The sequence below is a fragment of the Chaetodon auriga genome, chromosome 13, assembly GCF_051107435.1.
Source record: "Chaetodon auriga isolate fChaAug3 chromosome 13, fChaAug3.hap1, whole genome shotgun sequence".
In the NCBI taxonomy this organism is placed as follows: Eukaryota; Metazoa; Chordata; class Actinopteri; order Chaetodontiformes; family Chaetodontidae; genus Chaetodon; species Chaetodon auriga.
This window is the reverse complement of record NC_135086.1, coordinates 14,137,753-14,150,234: the sequence shown is the minus strand read 5'-3', so window position 1 is coordinate 14,150,234 and position 12,482 is coordinate 14,137,753. Positions and strand designations below refer to the sequence as shown.

Genomic DNA, 12,482 nt, shown 5'->3' with positions numbered 1-12,482 from the left:
GAGCTCCAGACTGGAAAAGTTGACTCGGTATCACACACAACCAGAACAATAACATGCATGACACCAGCACATATTTGGGTACTTTGAAAATTATTATTTTTAAAATGAGAGCACAAATTTAAATGGGGTTTTGCAAAGATTCATTTGGCTTGCTAGAGAAAACTGGTTTATTAAATATCACACAAATGACTACATTTGTCATACTATTTACTCCAAATACCTTTAGGAAAATATAATCTGAACACATTTAATGTTAGTAATTTTACAGGAAGACAAGAAACTAGATTTCCTTTTGAAGGATAGGGATTTTAAATCTTTGGTCACACCTACTAAAATGTCAATGTCCTAACAGGTGAAAAGACAAACAGTAAGGGGTGAATCTCTGGAGATTTGGTAAACCTACACTGACATTTTTCACTCTGCAAGTAGCACATACACATGTTTCTGCAGGTTAGTAAAGTATGCTAGTTTCATAAGGTGTAATGAGGCAGCGACTATAGTAAAACACCTACTATAGTAAAACACAAGTGCAAATAAATATGTTTCTAGGAATGTGCAAATAGCGGTATTGTGCGTATAATTTTTTTTTTTTTCGTCCCAAGGATTAAATGGCTATCCGCTGTGCTTTAGCATATGGCTGGCTCATCCACAGCTTGTGCTCCCTCTGTAACAGCTTTCACACACTTGGCCATCGTCTGGGAGGCTCTGCTTATTGGATCTGTGGGTAAAGATTGAGATCAGATTGAACCTCTGCACACCTGAACCACTGCAAAGTCCAAAATTCAACATAATATCTAATGTAACCAGAAAATCAGTGGGTGTTCATTGTGCTATGAGTAAAAAAGAAAATGCATATTACTTGCTAATTTAATGATAGAGCTGCATTTCATTTCAAACCCTATGTTTTAGGAGAAATGATTGAAGCATTATTCAATTTTAAAGGACAAATATGTCAATATATTTTATGTTATGGTATGAAACACCACCTTACAAATTAAACGATAATATCTGGGACAGCACGCTACTTAATTTTTGTTTTGCAGAATCAGTTAAATTTGTCATAAAAACAAAAATGAGACAAAATCCAGACTACCAACTTTAAACTCAGTAGTTTTTTGTTCACATCACCTCAAATTCATAAAAGCACTGTTTCTAATTAAATTCTGTCATATTTGGCTGTAATATGTATTGTGATCAAAACTTTGAAAGCAAAAAAAATAAAAAAAATTCTGCTGAATATCTTCAAGTATGTACAGCAGCCTTTCAGGAGCAGCATCAAAAGCAGTGAGGCAAAGAAAATGTAATATTCTGAGAGAAAGTCGCTATCAGAGGCTACAAAATGTTATGCCGTTTGTTTAAGTGAAGTCAGTTACACAATCATCAGCTGTCCAACATTATCATAGTGGCTGGCCTTCTTAACAGCAGCAGAAGTAACAAAACACTTTCTTTAATAGGAAGCACAGCAGTAAACACCACTAAATCTTTGTCAAACATTTGCTGAGCTCCTCTGATGACTAACATGTAAACAGGACACCATAAATGATTACTTAAAGCAGCAATTAGATATTTTGTGTGAGTTGTCCATTGGATTTATCTCATTTAAAAAACAGCTCATGTAACAGCAGTCAGTGAGGGCAAAAAAAGGCACACAGCACATTAGCTTCAGCCATAAAAGCTGTAATATATGCCATTAGTATTAGTATTACTATATTAGTATTTCTCCAGATAAAAATTAAATAAACATGATTATATTGAAATTAGGGAGCTGACACATCCCTGCTGTGTTTCCCAGAGGATTCTGTGGCGATATTACCATTTAGAGTACCATTTTCACCAGTGACCCACCTGTCATATAGAAGTCCTTCACAGTAAGTTGTGGAGGGACTAAAGGACCACTAAGGACAGCCTGGTTCACTGCCTGAAAGAGATAAGCCAAATACCACCACCATCAGAGTGAAACAAACTAAAATGAAGCTTTATTAGTCGCCTTCTCTGTGATCAACACATGCTGGAGGAAGATGACAGCTGACCTGTGACAGCTCATTAGCCTGCTTAAAGTAGTTGGCCTCCTCAACATCATCATATCGCACCAGATTTGGGGAAACCTCGGCCAGTCTATCACGCACTTCATCAAGAGTGTCATATGGCAGAGTCACTCCAGCAAGCTTAAAAAGGGGACGGGAACAACAGACAGCATTTAGCCTTATTTCTTCTTATTTTATACAACACGATTATGTATTATTGCAGTTCACCTCAGATATGGCTCTGATGATCCTCCAGTCCTCTCTAGCCATGCCCGGACAAGTCACAGCCACTTTGGTCTGCTGGGCACGGCCTTCAGTGTTCACATAGGTGCTACATTTCTCAGTATATGCAGCTCCAGGGAGTATGATATCAGCCATGGGTGCACCAACATCACCGTGGTGACCTGGGCAGTTACGGCACAGAGGATTGAAATTGAGCAAGAAAACATTTACTGCTCCTTGACATAGATTCTGTTAGTCTCTACTGGGGGGATGTATATCACTTATGGTATTTTGATTATGGTGATGGAGAGCACTTGGTCCAAAATCTCTGAAAGGTGTGCAACTGGATTTAGATATGTGACTTTGAAGCATACAGCAGATGCTGTACTATTGTCATACTTGTCCTGCATTCATTTAGGTTTCTTTCACATTTACTCAGAACTTTCTTTGGGCTCTCTTCTGTACGAGCAAAATGTTATATGACAGAAATTGCACTGCCTCTCTCAGATTCCATGCATAAATTAATGTGACTGAAAGAGCTTCTGCTGCTGTGCAGTCAAACAGCTGACCTTGATAAATTATGAAGCTATCCTTAGGGAGGTCTTGGCGAGTAATGCAGCCAGCATCAGCTCCTAGTAGGAACAGAAGTTTGGGTGGGTTCTTTCTGATAGCCTCCACTCCTGGCTTATACCCAAGATCGAGTGCAGCCACTTGACTGGCAACCCTGAAGACACAGGAAAAACAGCACTTGTATATCAGTAAAAAACCCTCTTGAACACTGTCCTGTTACTGAAAGCTAATCTAATTTTCCAAGACTGTGACCTGTGAAGCACATTGAGAACCTTCCAGTTTTCCTCCACGCCGCTGCTGACACGAGCGTTTTGTGCAATGGTTGACACAGCAGCCATTATTGCAGCCCCGTCCTCTCTCTGCAGGCAGCTGCTTCCAACCACAACAACAGGATGCTTCGCTTTAGCCATGACCTGGAGGAGAACATAAAATACCCCAAATTAGGAAGAGGCACTCAAGGTGTTTGATAACATTCATTGTATTACTGAAAGTGCTCAGTCTTACCTGGGAAAATGGGTGAGTTCCTGATGCAATTTCTTGAAGAACCTTGGCAGACTCCCCAAGATGGTCGTATGTGTAACTTAGGTCCACTTCCTTTCCCAAAAGGGCCACTTGCAGCTCATTGTGCAGCCAGCTGAATGAGAGGTACCACGATCATATCAAAGAACATGCATTTTTTATTTAACATCACTCAGATTTACCAGTTCTACATTTTTCTACATCCACACTGTATTTACAGCATTGAACTTACCTCTTTCTGATTCGTGCATTGAAGAGAGGAGCCTCGTAGCGTGGGTTTGTGCCAACTAGAAGCAGCAGGTCAGCTTCTTCAATGCCAGCAATCCCAGTGTTTAGGAGATAGTTTGAACGCAGGTCAGACCTAAACAAGCAAAGGTGAAAGCAGAAACCTAACATCAGCACTAGCCCAACTGGCTTTGACCCATTTTCAGTTTTACTCTGTTTGTGGTCTTACCCAGCACCAGCCATTGGGAAAACCTCTTCAGTGCACAGGTTGTCACTATTCAAACGATTCAGCATGTCTTTCAGGGAAATGAGAGCCTCTGCGTCCACCAAGCCTCCGACAACAGCAGCAACATCATTTCCTTCAACTCCCTGCAACTGTCAAATAAAACAGATGCTATGGTCACGGCTCAGGGCTGCCTACTGTAGACTGAAACCACAAGTTGCAAAATATCATACATTATTACAGAAAGTCATTTCATCACAAAGTACATACTGCTCCCGCAACTCGAGTCAGCACATCTTCCCAAGTTGTGGGAACCAACTGCCCAGACTCGTTCTTCACCATTGGCTGAGTAAGCCTCTGCCTCTTAAGCCCATCATAAGCAAATCTGTCACGATGGAAGCAAGGAAGAGTTCAACACTAATGCAAACATCATTCACAAGTTTATATCTGTGAGGCAAACTGTGCGCAATAAGAGAGGAACCTGGTTTTGTCTGAGATCCATTCCTCATTAATATCTTCATTAAGACGAGGCAGGATTCTCATCACCTCGCCCCCACGAGTGCTCACCACAATGTTACTACCCACAGCGTCCAGAACATCAATGGATTCGGTCTTCCTGCAGGACACCAAAGAGACCACGTGAGTGTAAAATCTAACTGTTCACCTCTAAAAAGTTCATCAAAATGTACAACACAAAGCAGAAACCTGGTCTCCCAAGGGCGAGCAGTGAATGCATATGGTTTAGAGGTCAGGGCCCCCACTGGGCATATATCAATAACATTCCCAGATAACTCTGACATGAACATCTTCTCCACATAGGTCCCAATCTGCAGGTCATTGCCTCTGCCAGTGGTACCCAGGTCCTCCACACCTGCGATCTCACTGGCAAAGCTGTAGGAGCAAAAAAAAAAAAAAAAAACAGAACAACCTTATCTTCATATCATTCATATTCTAAACTACAGCTCAACTTAAATACTGATGTGAGACTCACCGCACACAGCGAGTGCACTGGATACAACGAGTCATAATAGTTTTGATGAGGGGGCCAATGTTCTTGTCCTCCACAGCTCGTTTGCCCTCTGTGAAGCGGCTCCTGTCACTTCCAAACTGCATGGATTGGTCCTTCAAACAAAAAGGTATTCTGTCTCAGTAGTCAGTCTAAAATAATCAATTCCAAAGAAAACAGTGTTTGACAATCACACACTCAAGTCTATGAAGAACACAGGTGGTGATTAACTTTACCTGTAGGTCACATTCTCCCCCCTGATCACAAATGGGGCAGTCTAATGGGTGGTTAGCCAGCAGGAACTCCATCACACCCTCTCTGTCAGAAGAGTTAACAACAGTGAATATTTGAGTTAATTATTTCAGGTTGCTTTCATACAAGGAAATGTCAACTTTTATGTTTTTGCTTGGGAGAGATGTGAGTCATCATATCACCTCTGTTAAAATTACAGAGCAATATTAAGTTTACATCACAAATGTGGAACATCTTGGAGAAGCACAAAGTCTTTTTGAGTTTGCTCCTACCTGGCCTTTCTTGTTTTGTCAGAGTTGGTTAAAATGTTCCAGCCCTTCATCACTGGCATAGCACAAGCTGCCACTGGCTGCAAGATTGATGAAACATGATTACTGAGTATTTAAAGTAAGGACAGTAGTGTTTTAATTGCTTGTCATAATTTGTCTCACACCAAAGCAGAAAACACAAACACATACACAGTCTAAAACACACCTTAGGAACTTTCTCGATCTCCACAAGACACATGCGACAGTTTCCAGCAACCGACAGGCGCTCGTGGTAGCAGAAGCGAGGAATCTGCATTCCTACCTTCTCACATGCCTGAGACAAAATTGAGTCACGATGTTAAATCTGATATTATTACCCCATTCTTATGGAGTCTTATGTACTGTTATGCATGCATGAATTTACAGTGTTACCTGCAGCACAGTGGTTCCTGGCTCCACCATGACAGGCTTCCCATCCACGAACACCTCCAGGAGGTTATGGGCGGCTGCTGTTGCTGTTGCTGCGGTGCGAGCTTCAAGTATAGACACAAAACAATTTCCATGTACATCTCCACATTTTCTTTCTGTCCAAAGACTGTTACTTTCAACACAGAAAAGTCCTATAGTTCATCATCATTTCTCATTCGTTTGATTCCTGGTATTTCAAAGTAATCAATCATTGCCACTGACAACGTTTGGCTAAATTGAGCCAGCAACAGCCTGGCACCAAATGTGGCGACTGGCAAATCTGTAATCCTGCCTATAATCCATCATCGGATGTAAGGGCCAAGGGTTCTAGTTCCTGCACACCAACACAATGGGTGTTCTGCAGGAATACAAGACACATATTGTACGCAACAAAGGCATAATCAATTAACCGGTGGATGAAACGGTACACTGATACCATTGTTAGTTGCAGCCGCACCTCCTTTGGTAATTGCTGCTGGAAAGAGGCTCCGGCTCACAACAGGCAAACGCAACATGCTGGAAGAGAGGCACAGAGAGAGGTAGCATCACGTGTAAGGTCTAGCTCTTTTGGTTCACACACTTTTTCAAGGGTCCACAAGGCTTTGAGATATTCAGCGTTAGTACGTGATTTTGGAACTGAGGAACCATAAAACCTCCATACAACGACTGAAACATAAACAGAAGTAACGCTAGCTAGCTAACGTTACCTAACTTAGCAGCCAATTTATACTGCGACGTATAGTTAATAGCATGTCTATAATATTCACGGTGAACTTTACAATCCTCTACAGGTATGAAGAAATGTACTATGTTTCGAGACCCCGCATAGCGTTGGAAATCTGATGATATATCAAATTAACTCAAGGTAACGTTAAACTAAGTGGTGTGCCAAGCTAACGTTAGCAAAGACTGCTGTCATTCATCGTTAGCTGACTGTGTTAGCTCGCGGCATTGTTACAGCGATATTAAAAGGTTGCTCCATGATGAATATAAACTGACACTGTAACGCAGTGCTTTTAACGTCTGACACGTTAAATTCAAACCATCATACGTAGCATATCCTGCTACAAACGAGCTAACGTGAATGTAATCTATAACATCACGTCAACTGAATTCCAGACGACTAATTTGACCAGATTATTCAAATTTCAGAAGCCATTTCTATTGATCGTTCAGCACTCGTGTCCGGACTATAAATTGTCCACATTCGTAGTAATATTTTTTCTAAACTCTACCGTGACCACTTACTTACCTTGCCAGTGTTTGTCCTCATGAGACTGCCTGCGACGCAGATTGCGCACTGTCTTGTTATTGTGCTGCGTCACGGATTAAGTAATCCTGCAACGTTGTACCATAATCCAAATAGAAAGGCTAGTTTTCTGTAAATACTGGCTAATCTAATGGTACAGGTATTTAACACCAGCCATTAAGAGTGATGTAAACCCTCTCCTTAACAGAAAATCAACTCATTTACACCAATTTGTGACGCTTGGCAGTGCAGCAGGGCTTTCCCCTCCATCAAGTTACTTCACATACAGGTTAGAGACCAGATTGCATTCAAATAAAAAGATGCACATGTACTAGAGCTGTACATAGGGTGCCATGAGGGCACTCTGATTGTGGCTGATGAAGTGGGGTAGAAGTGTTTGCTTCCTGACTATATTATAGGTATTCAACCCAGCAACCTTCCAGTTACAAAATGATAATAACAGTGATGTAATCCATACAAGTCAGAGTTCACCAGAAAGAAATAACAGGAAATGGCTGAATCCGTAAACATCCCCTCAGGAAGTGGAATTATATTCACATCTGGGTTTATGACAGCCTGGTGTATACTCATTAGGCCTGTGTAAATCCACCCGGAGATCCATTCTGTGTGTACATGAAACTTCAAAGCCTACTCTTTACAATGACAGACTCTTCTAGCATCAAGTCATACAAAACAAAGAAGATATTCAAAGACAGTAGGTTTTTAGAAGAAGACATTTATTATGATAAATGCTATTTACATGGAATATATTAGAATAAAAACTTTCAACTAGTTTAAAAATCTTAAAAAAAAACCAAAAACATTAATAGGTGACTAGCAGCCAATATAAAACTGTATAAAAACATAAGAATGTTAGACTACAAATAGATATATGCAGCATATCTCATCTTTAGGAAGCAAAGATGTCGTGCCTCGAGAGTACAACAACAAAAAAAATCAGCAAATACATAAGATGCATTTGATATAAGCAAGTAATAATTATTTTCATTAGCAATTAATCTGTTAATGTTTTTCCTAGTTTATAAAATGACAGAAAATCGTGAAAAATGCCCATCACATTTGAGAGCAACTGTCCAACACAAAATTTTACAGTTCACTATCATAGAAGAAAAAAGAAATTCAAACAGCAAATTCTCACAGTTGAGAAGCTGTAACCAGAGAATGCTTTGGATTTTTATTTTCATTTCATTTCATTTGATCTTGCCCTCTTGTCTGCAAATCACTTGGGTCATGCAAATGAAAAATAGATGGAAAGATATGAACATAATGTGCACGTTATACACAGCTCTACTCAGCTTTTCCGTTGAGAATAATTACAAATAACTCTGTCGAAATGAAGCAAAATAGGAAACTCTTAACACTACAGCTGGAAAAAACAGCTATGGTAATCCCCACATTTAAGGTTCAGTAATAGCCAGTCTTGCCCTCATGCATTTCATGAACAACTACTACAGTCTGAGGGTGGTTGTAATCATAGAGCTGATGACTCCACAGGCTCCTCCGGGACACTGTCCTGGTGAACTCCTGGCATGGACTCGATCTCAGTGGCAGAGATCGACTGGCTGAGCTCTCTCAGTGAACTTTTAGTTAAGTCAAAGCATGCCCGCTTCAGGATATGACGCACCTTTTTGCCCAGAAGCATATACAGCAAGGGATTAATGCAGCTGTTAAAAAAGCCTAAGCTAGTGGCGAGAGGAAAGCCAGCTTTCAGTATGTTGTGTAAGTACAATGAGGAATGTATGGATAACTCCATCAAGCTAAAAGTATGAAAAGGTGCCCAGCATAAAAAGAAGGCCAGAATAACAGCAGACACTGTTTTTGAGAAGCTGGACAGACGAACCAAGCCCCCAGATTGATTCACTTTGACTGTTAGAAGGATGCCCGTCACACATATAGCAGTAAAAGGCAGAAGGAATCCCACTGTGGTACGAATGGCCACTATTATAATGTGTCTCATGGCCGCTGTGTGTCCATCCTGTGCATGGAAGTTGTTGAAGCACACCACCTTGTCGTGTAAGCGCATGGTGTCACGAAAAATCAGCGCCGGACAGCTCATGGCGGCAGCTAGCACCCATATGCAACTACAGATCACCCAGGCTCTGTCTACAGTGCGGTACCTCTGAGACCAGTTGAGGTGGACCAGAGAAACATATCTGTCTATGCTGAGGACTGTGAGAAAGAGCACGCTGGCATACATGTTCATCACAGACACAAATGAGTTAAGCTTACACATGGCCAGACCAAAGTCCCAGTGGAAGTCCCGCAGTATGTAATCAATGTAGAACGGTAGGAAAAGCACAAACACAAAGTCTGCCATGGCTAGATTGAGCAACCAGACGCTGTTGACAGTCTTTTTGCTTTTAAACACTGTCACCCAAATCACAGTTCCATTTCCAATCAGACCAAGCACAAAGGAAATAATGTAGATCACCACTGAGATAATGTGCATCGTTTCCCTCTGCTTGTGTTCCACTTTAAGCTCCTCCAAGTCGCCATACTCCAGGTAGTACTCATAGGTGTAGTTTCCATAGTCCTCGCCGGAATCACCCATTGCTGCAAAATCAGTAATGAAGTTATCTGTGGGAAGCTCGTGATAAGATGCATTCCTTCAAAATGATCCATAAACACAGTAGCTTATTCAAATATCCGTGTATTCTAATCAACCTATAACATGTCCTCACCTCACACTCTTTGTGATTATGCTGGGCTGTCCTCCAAAAGGTTCCTGACCCTCTCTCTGTTCATTCAGTTCCTGTGTTGAAGTTAAGACTGGGTGTGTCCAGACTGTGTCCCTGGAACATAGTGTCAACATCCTTTTGGATCAACAATGTGGATAGTGAGATGCCTCGCAGATGAGGCAGAAAGAGCCCTCAACTTATGATTCATATCATTTGTCCCGTAAGTAAACATGGGACAATTGGCAAATACTATATTGTTGCACAATGTTCATCTTTTCCGAGGTTATTACCAACCGAGCAGCCGGCTGTTTTTTTTTTTCACATATTACCAATATTTGTATCTTTGCCAAGTCCAGAATGGAGCATATCACCGCTTCAACTTTTATGTGCGCCACATTAAAACTTCACCTTTAAGAATTTATGGTCTGAGATGAATGTTATTTGAGTCACAATCACATTTTTTATTGGACTGTTTCTTGTCTCAATTGTATAATACAAACTTATTATTCATATGTAGCCAATTGATAAACTTTGAAAAAACAAAAGTGAAGCAAACAACACAAAGAAAAGAAGGTCTTAAAGTACCAGAATGAGAATAAGAACATGATTTGAATCTCAATTTTGTAGAGAAATGGAGAAATGAGATCTGTAACTTTGCCATAAAGTGTGTTGAAAAGAGTAACATAAGTCTTTACAGCAACTTTTAAAGACTGCATGCTGAATGGAGAACCAATGCAATCAACAAACAAGTTAAAAAAAAAAAAAAAAAAAGTTACAACAGATTATATCTCTGTACACAATAGAGAATCTAAATCTAAATCTCAAAGAGAAAAAGATGACATTTATTGGACAGACTAACTTTAGACTCAACAGTAACTAAACAGACTAGAAACTAGATGGACAAAATGCTGAATGCAGAGTAAGAAACCAACAAATCAAAAAGCACTTCTCCTCCTATGTAAACAATGCAGAAACATTGTTTATACAGCAAATATGTAGCCTGTTGAATAGGAAACAACAGTTCACAGTATAGTAAGAGCCGCAAACACACTATTGGCATACTAATGCTCTAAACATAAAGAGGTGCATCGCTTACCTAAAGGTGCCAGCGCTCACTTTTCTTGGTATTTGGAGGAAAACACCGACAGCCCCCGGATGAAAGTGCCTGCTAACTTAGCTTTTTAGCCTCCGTTTGGTGGGCCTTGTCCGTGACTTCCCACTCGGCTGCAAAAGTCTCCTCTGCAGCATGCGTTGTCTTTCCGTGACTCCATCCAAGCTGTAGCCCTTCGCTGCGTCCGGAGGAGTTGGAGATGTGCAGTGGGCGCGCCCGGCTGACGCGTCAAACGTGGACCACAGAATGAAGAGAAGTTATTGGTCCCCGCCAGCACGGAATGAAGGAGGCTTTCATTCAGAGGAGCTGCGGCTGCGTTCCATAACAGCGGGGTGAACCCTCAACACGCTTCTCCTCCCACCGCGAATAAACGGAAAAGATTTGAATGTTGCAGATTTTTTTTGTTGACATGTAAGCTTTTTTCTACTGAAACGCACAGATTGCCTTGATCAGCGGGTTGGGCCAAGTAAGGGAAAGTTTATTTTTGGGCTGTTATCCTCCCGTTTACTTCTGCATTTGCTCTCCTCTGGCAAGGCATTTAACTTTGGTTGGCTGGTGCTCATTAAACTTGTGGTCGGCCTTCACGGGTTGTTATCTAAGTATGCAGGCAGGCTTATTGCTAGTGGTGGAATGTAACCAAGTACATTTACTCAAGTACGTCACCTAAGGTACTGAAGCACTACATTTTATGCTACTTTATACTCCAGTATAATTTGGAGGCATATGTTGTACTTTTTACTCTAGAACTATACTAGTATTAGTAATATATAAAGTAGTTGAAATTACTGCTGCACCACAACAATAATCAGTAATCATAATCCAGTCATTTAATACATCTTTTTCTGAAATGCCGTTCTACATAGTGAGTACTTTGCTGGGCTACTTTAAGTATATTTTGGTACTAATACTTACAGTAAGATTTTAATGCTTGACTTTTGCTTGTGACAGAGTGTTTTTATACTGGTATTGCTACTTTTTCTTCAGTAAAACGTCCCAGTACTTCCTCCACCACTGCTTATTGCTCTGTAAAGTGTTTGCTGGACCAACTTAAAATCCAGTGTTATTACAGTGCTGTCTCCAGACACAACATTGATGTTGGACTGTTCTGCAAGCGCCTGATTGTGTTCTGTGCCAACATTTTTTAAATGATTTATTTCCAAAATATCAGTGCAGCAGCATGGGTGAGGTGTGGTTACAGTGAGTTACTATGCCATTTTCATAAAGGTGGGGAACTTGTGAGGGACAAATGAAAAAAATGGTCCAAACTGATGCGGAATTGACCCCGGTAGACCCTTTCTGCATGGTAAATTCCTATATCTTTAAGAAGTCATGCCCCAGTTTGTAACAGACTTTCTTTTAAACATGTACAACTCAAAAGTCCAACAGTCAAACTTCAACTTGACAAAGCTCCACCAGAGTTATTGTACAAAAAAAAAAATACATTGATACTGAACTTTACTTCAAGTAAGTACAGCCCGTGCTGCACAAATGTCCAATGTGAAAGTAATGAGCTGTTGATCAGCTGTCTTTCCTGCCAAATCAAACACAGAGAGCCTTTGTAGAAGAGAAATTAGCGAAAGGTCTTTCCCAAAATAATCTGAGGTTTGACTAACAAACTTTGACCGTTCACGTGGACGCTGCTGCTTACTCATCCCTTTTTGTTTCA

At 40.8% G+C, this 12,482-nt stretch overlaps 2 protein-coding genes across 2 annotated transcripts; both read right to left on the bottom strand.

Annotated features, from left to right (window-relative positions):
* Nucleotides 1-71: 71 nt before the first annotated feature.
* LOC143330873 (NADH-ubiquinone oxidoreductase 75 kDa subunit, mitochondrial-like) lies at nt 72-7,298 on the bottom strand. The gene is made up of 19 exons (XM_076747632.1): nt 7,010-7,298; nt 6,194-6,273; nt 5,722-5,822; nt 5,516-5,623; nt 5,314-5,390; nt 5,026-5,107; nt 4,775-4,905; nt 4,489-4,674; nt 4,265-4,399; nt 4,054-4,168; nt 3,790-3,935; nt 3,568-3,696; nt 3,321-3,450; nt 3,069-3,229; nt 2,816-2,970; nt 2,253-2,428; nt 2,031-2,165; nt 1,846-1,918; nt 72-718 (listed from the first exon to the last, which is right to left on the bottom strand). Exons 2-19 carry the CDS (start codon nt 6,270-6,272, stop codon nt 627-629), a joined length of 2,211 nt encoding a protein of 736 aa, XP_076603747.1. The 5' UTR covers nt 6,273; nt 7,010-7,298; the 3' UTR covers nt 72-626.
* A 424-nt stretch (nt 7,299-7,722) lies between these two features.
* Nucleotides 7,723-11,115, bottom strand: cmklr2 (chemerin chemokine-like receptor 2). Its single transcript, XM_076747629.1, has 3 exons — nt 10,802-11,115; nt 9,709-9,819; nt 7,723-9,580 (listed from the first exon to the last, which is right to left on the bottom strand). The coding sequence occupies exon 3, from the start codon at nt 9,576-9,578 to the stop codon at nt 8,499-8,501; it is 1,080 nt and encodes a 359-aa protein (XP_076603744.1). The 5' UTR covers nt 9,579-9,580; nt 9,709-9,819; nt 10,802-11,115; the 3' UTR covers nt 7,723-8,498.
* Between the last annotated feature and the right edge of the window lie 1,367 nt (nt 11,116-12,482).

Coding starts and splice junctions, on each gene's coding strand:
- cmklr2 (XM_076747629.1), bottom strand. CDS start 9,578: ATGGGTGATTCCGGCGAGGACTATGGAAACTACACCTATGAGTACTAC.
- LOC143330873 (XM_076747632.1), bottom strand. CDS start 6,272: ATGTTGCGTTTGCCTGTTGTGAGCCGGAGCCTCTTTCCAGCAGCAATT. Junction 5,823..6,193: donor TGCGGCTGCAACTAACAATG/GTATCAGTGTAC, acceptor CTATACTTGAAG/CTCGCACCGCAGCAACAGCA. Junction 2,971..3,068: donor GTTCTCAATGTGCTTCACAG/GTCACAGTCTTG, acceptor CTGTGTCTTCAG/GGTTGCCAGTCAAGTGGCTG.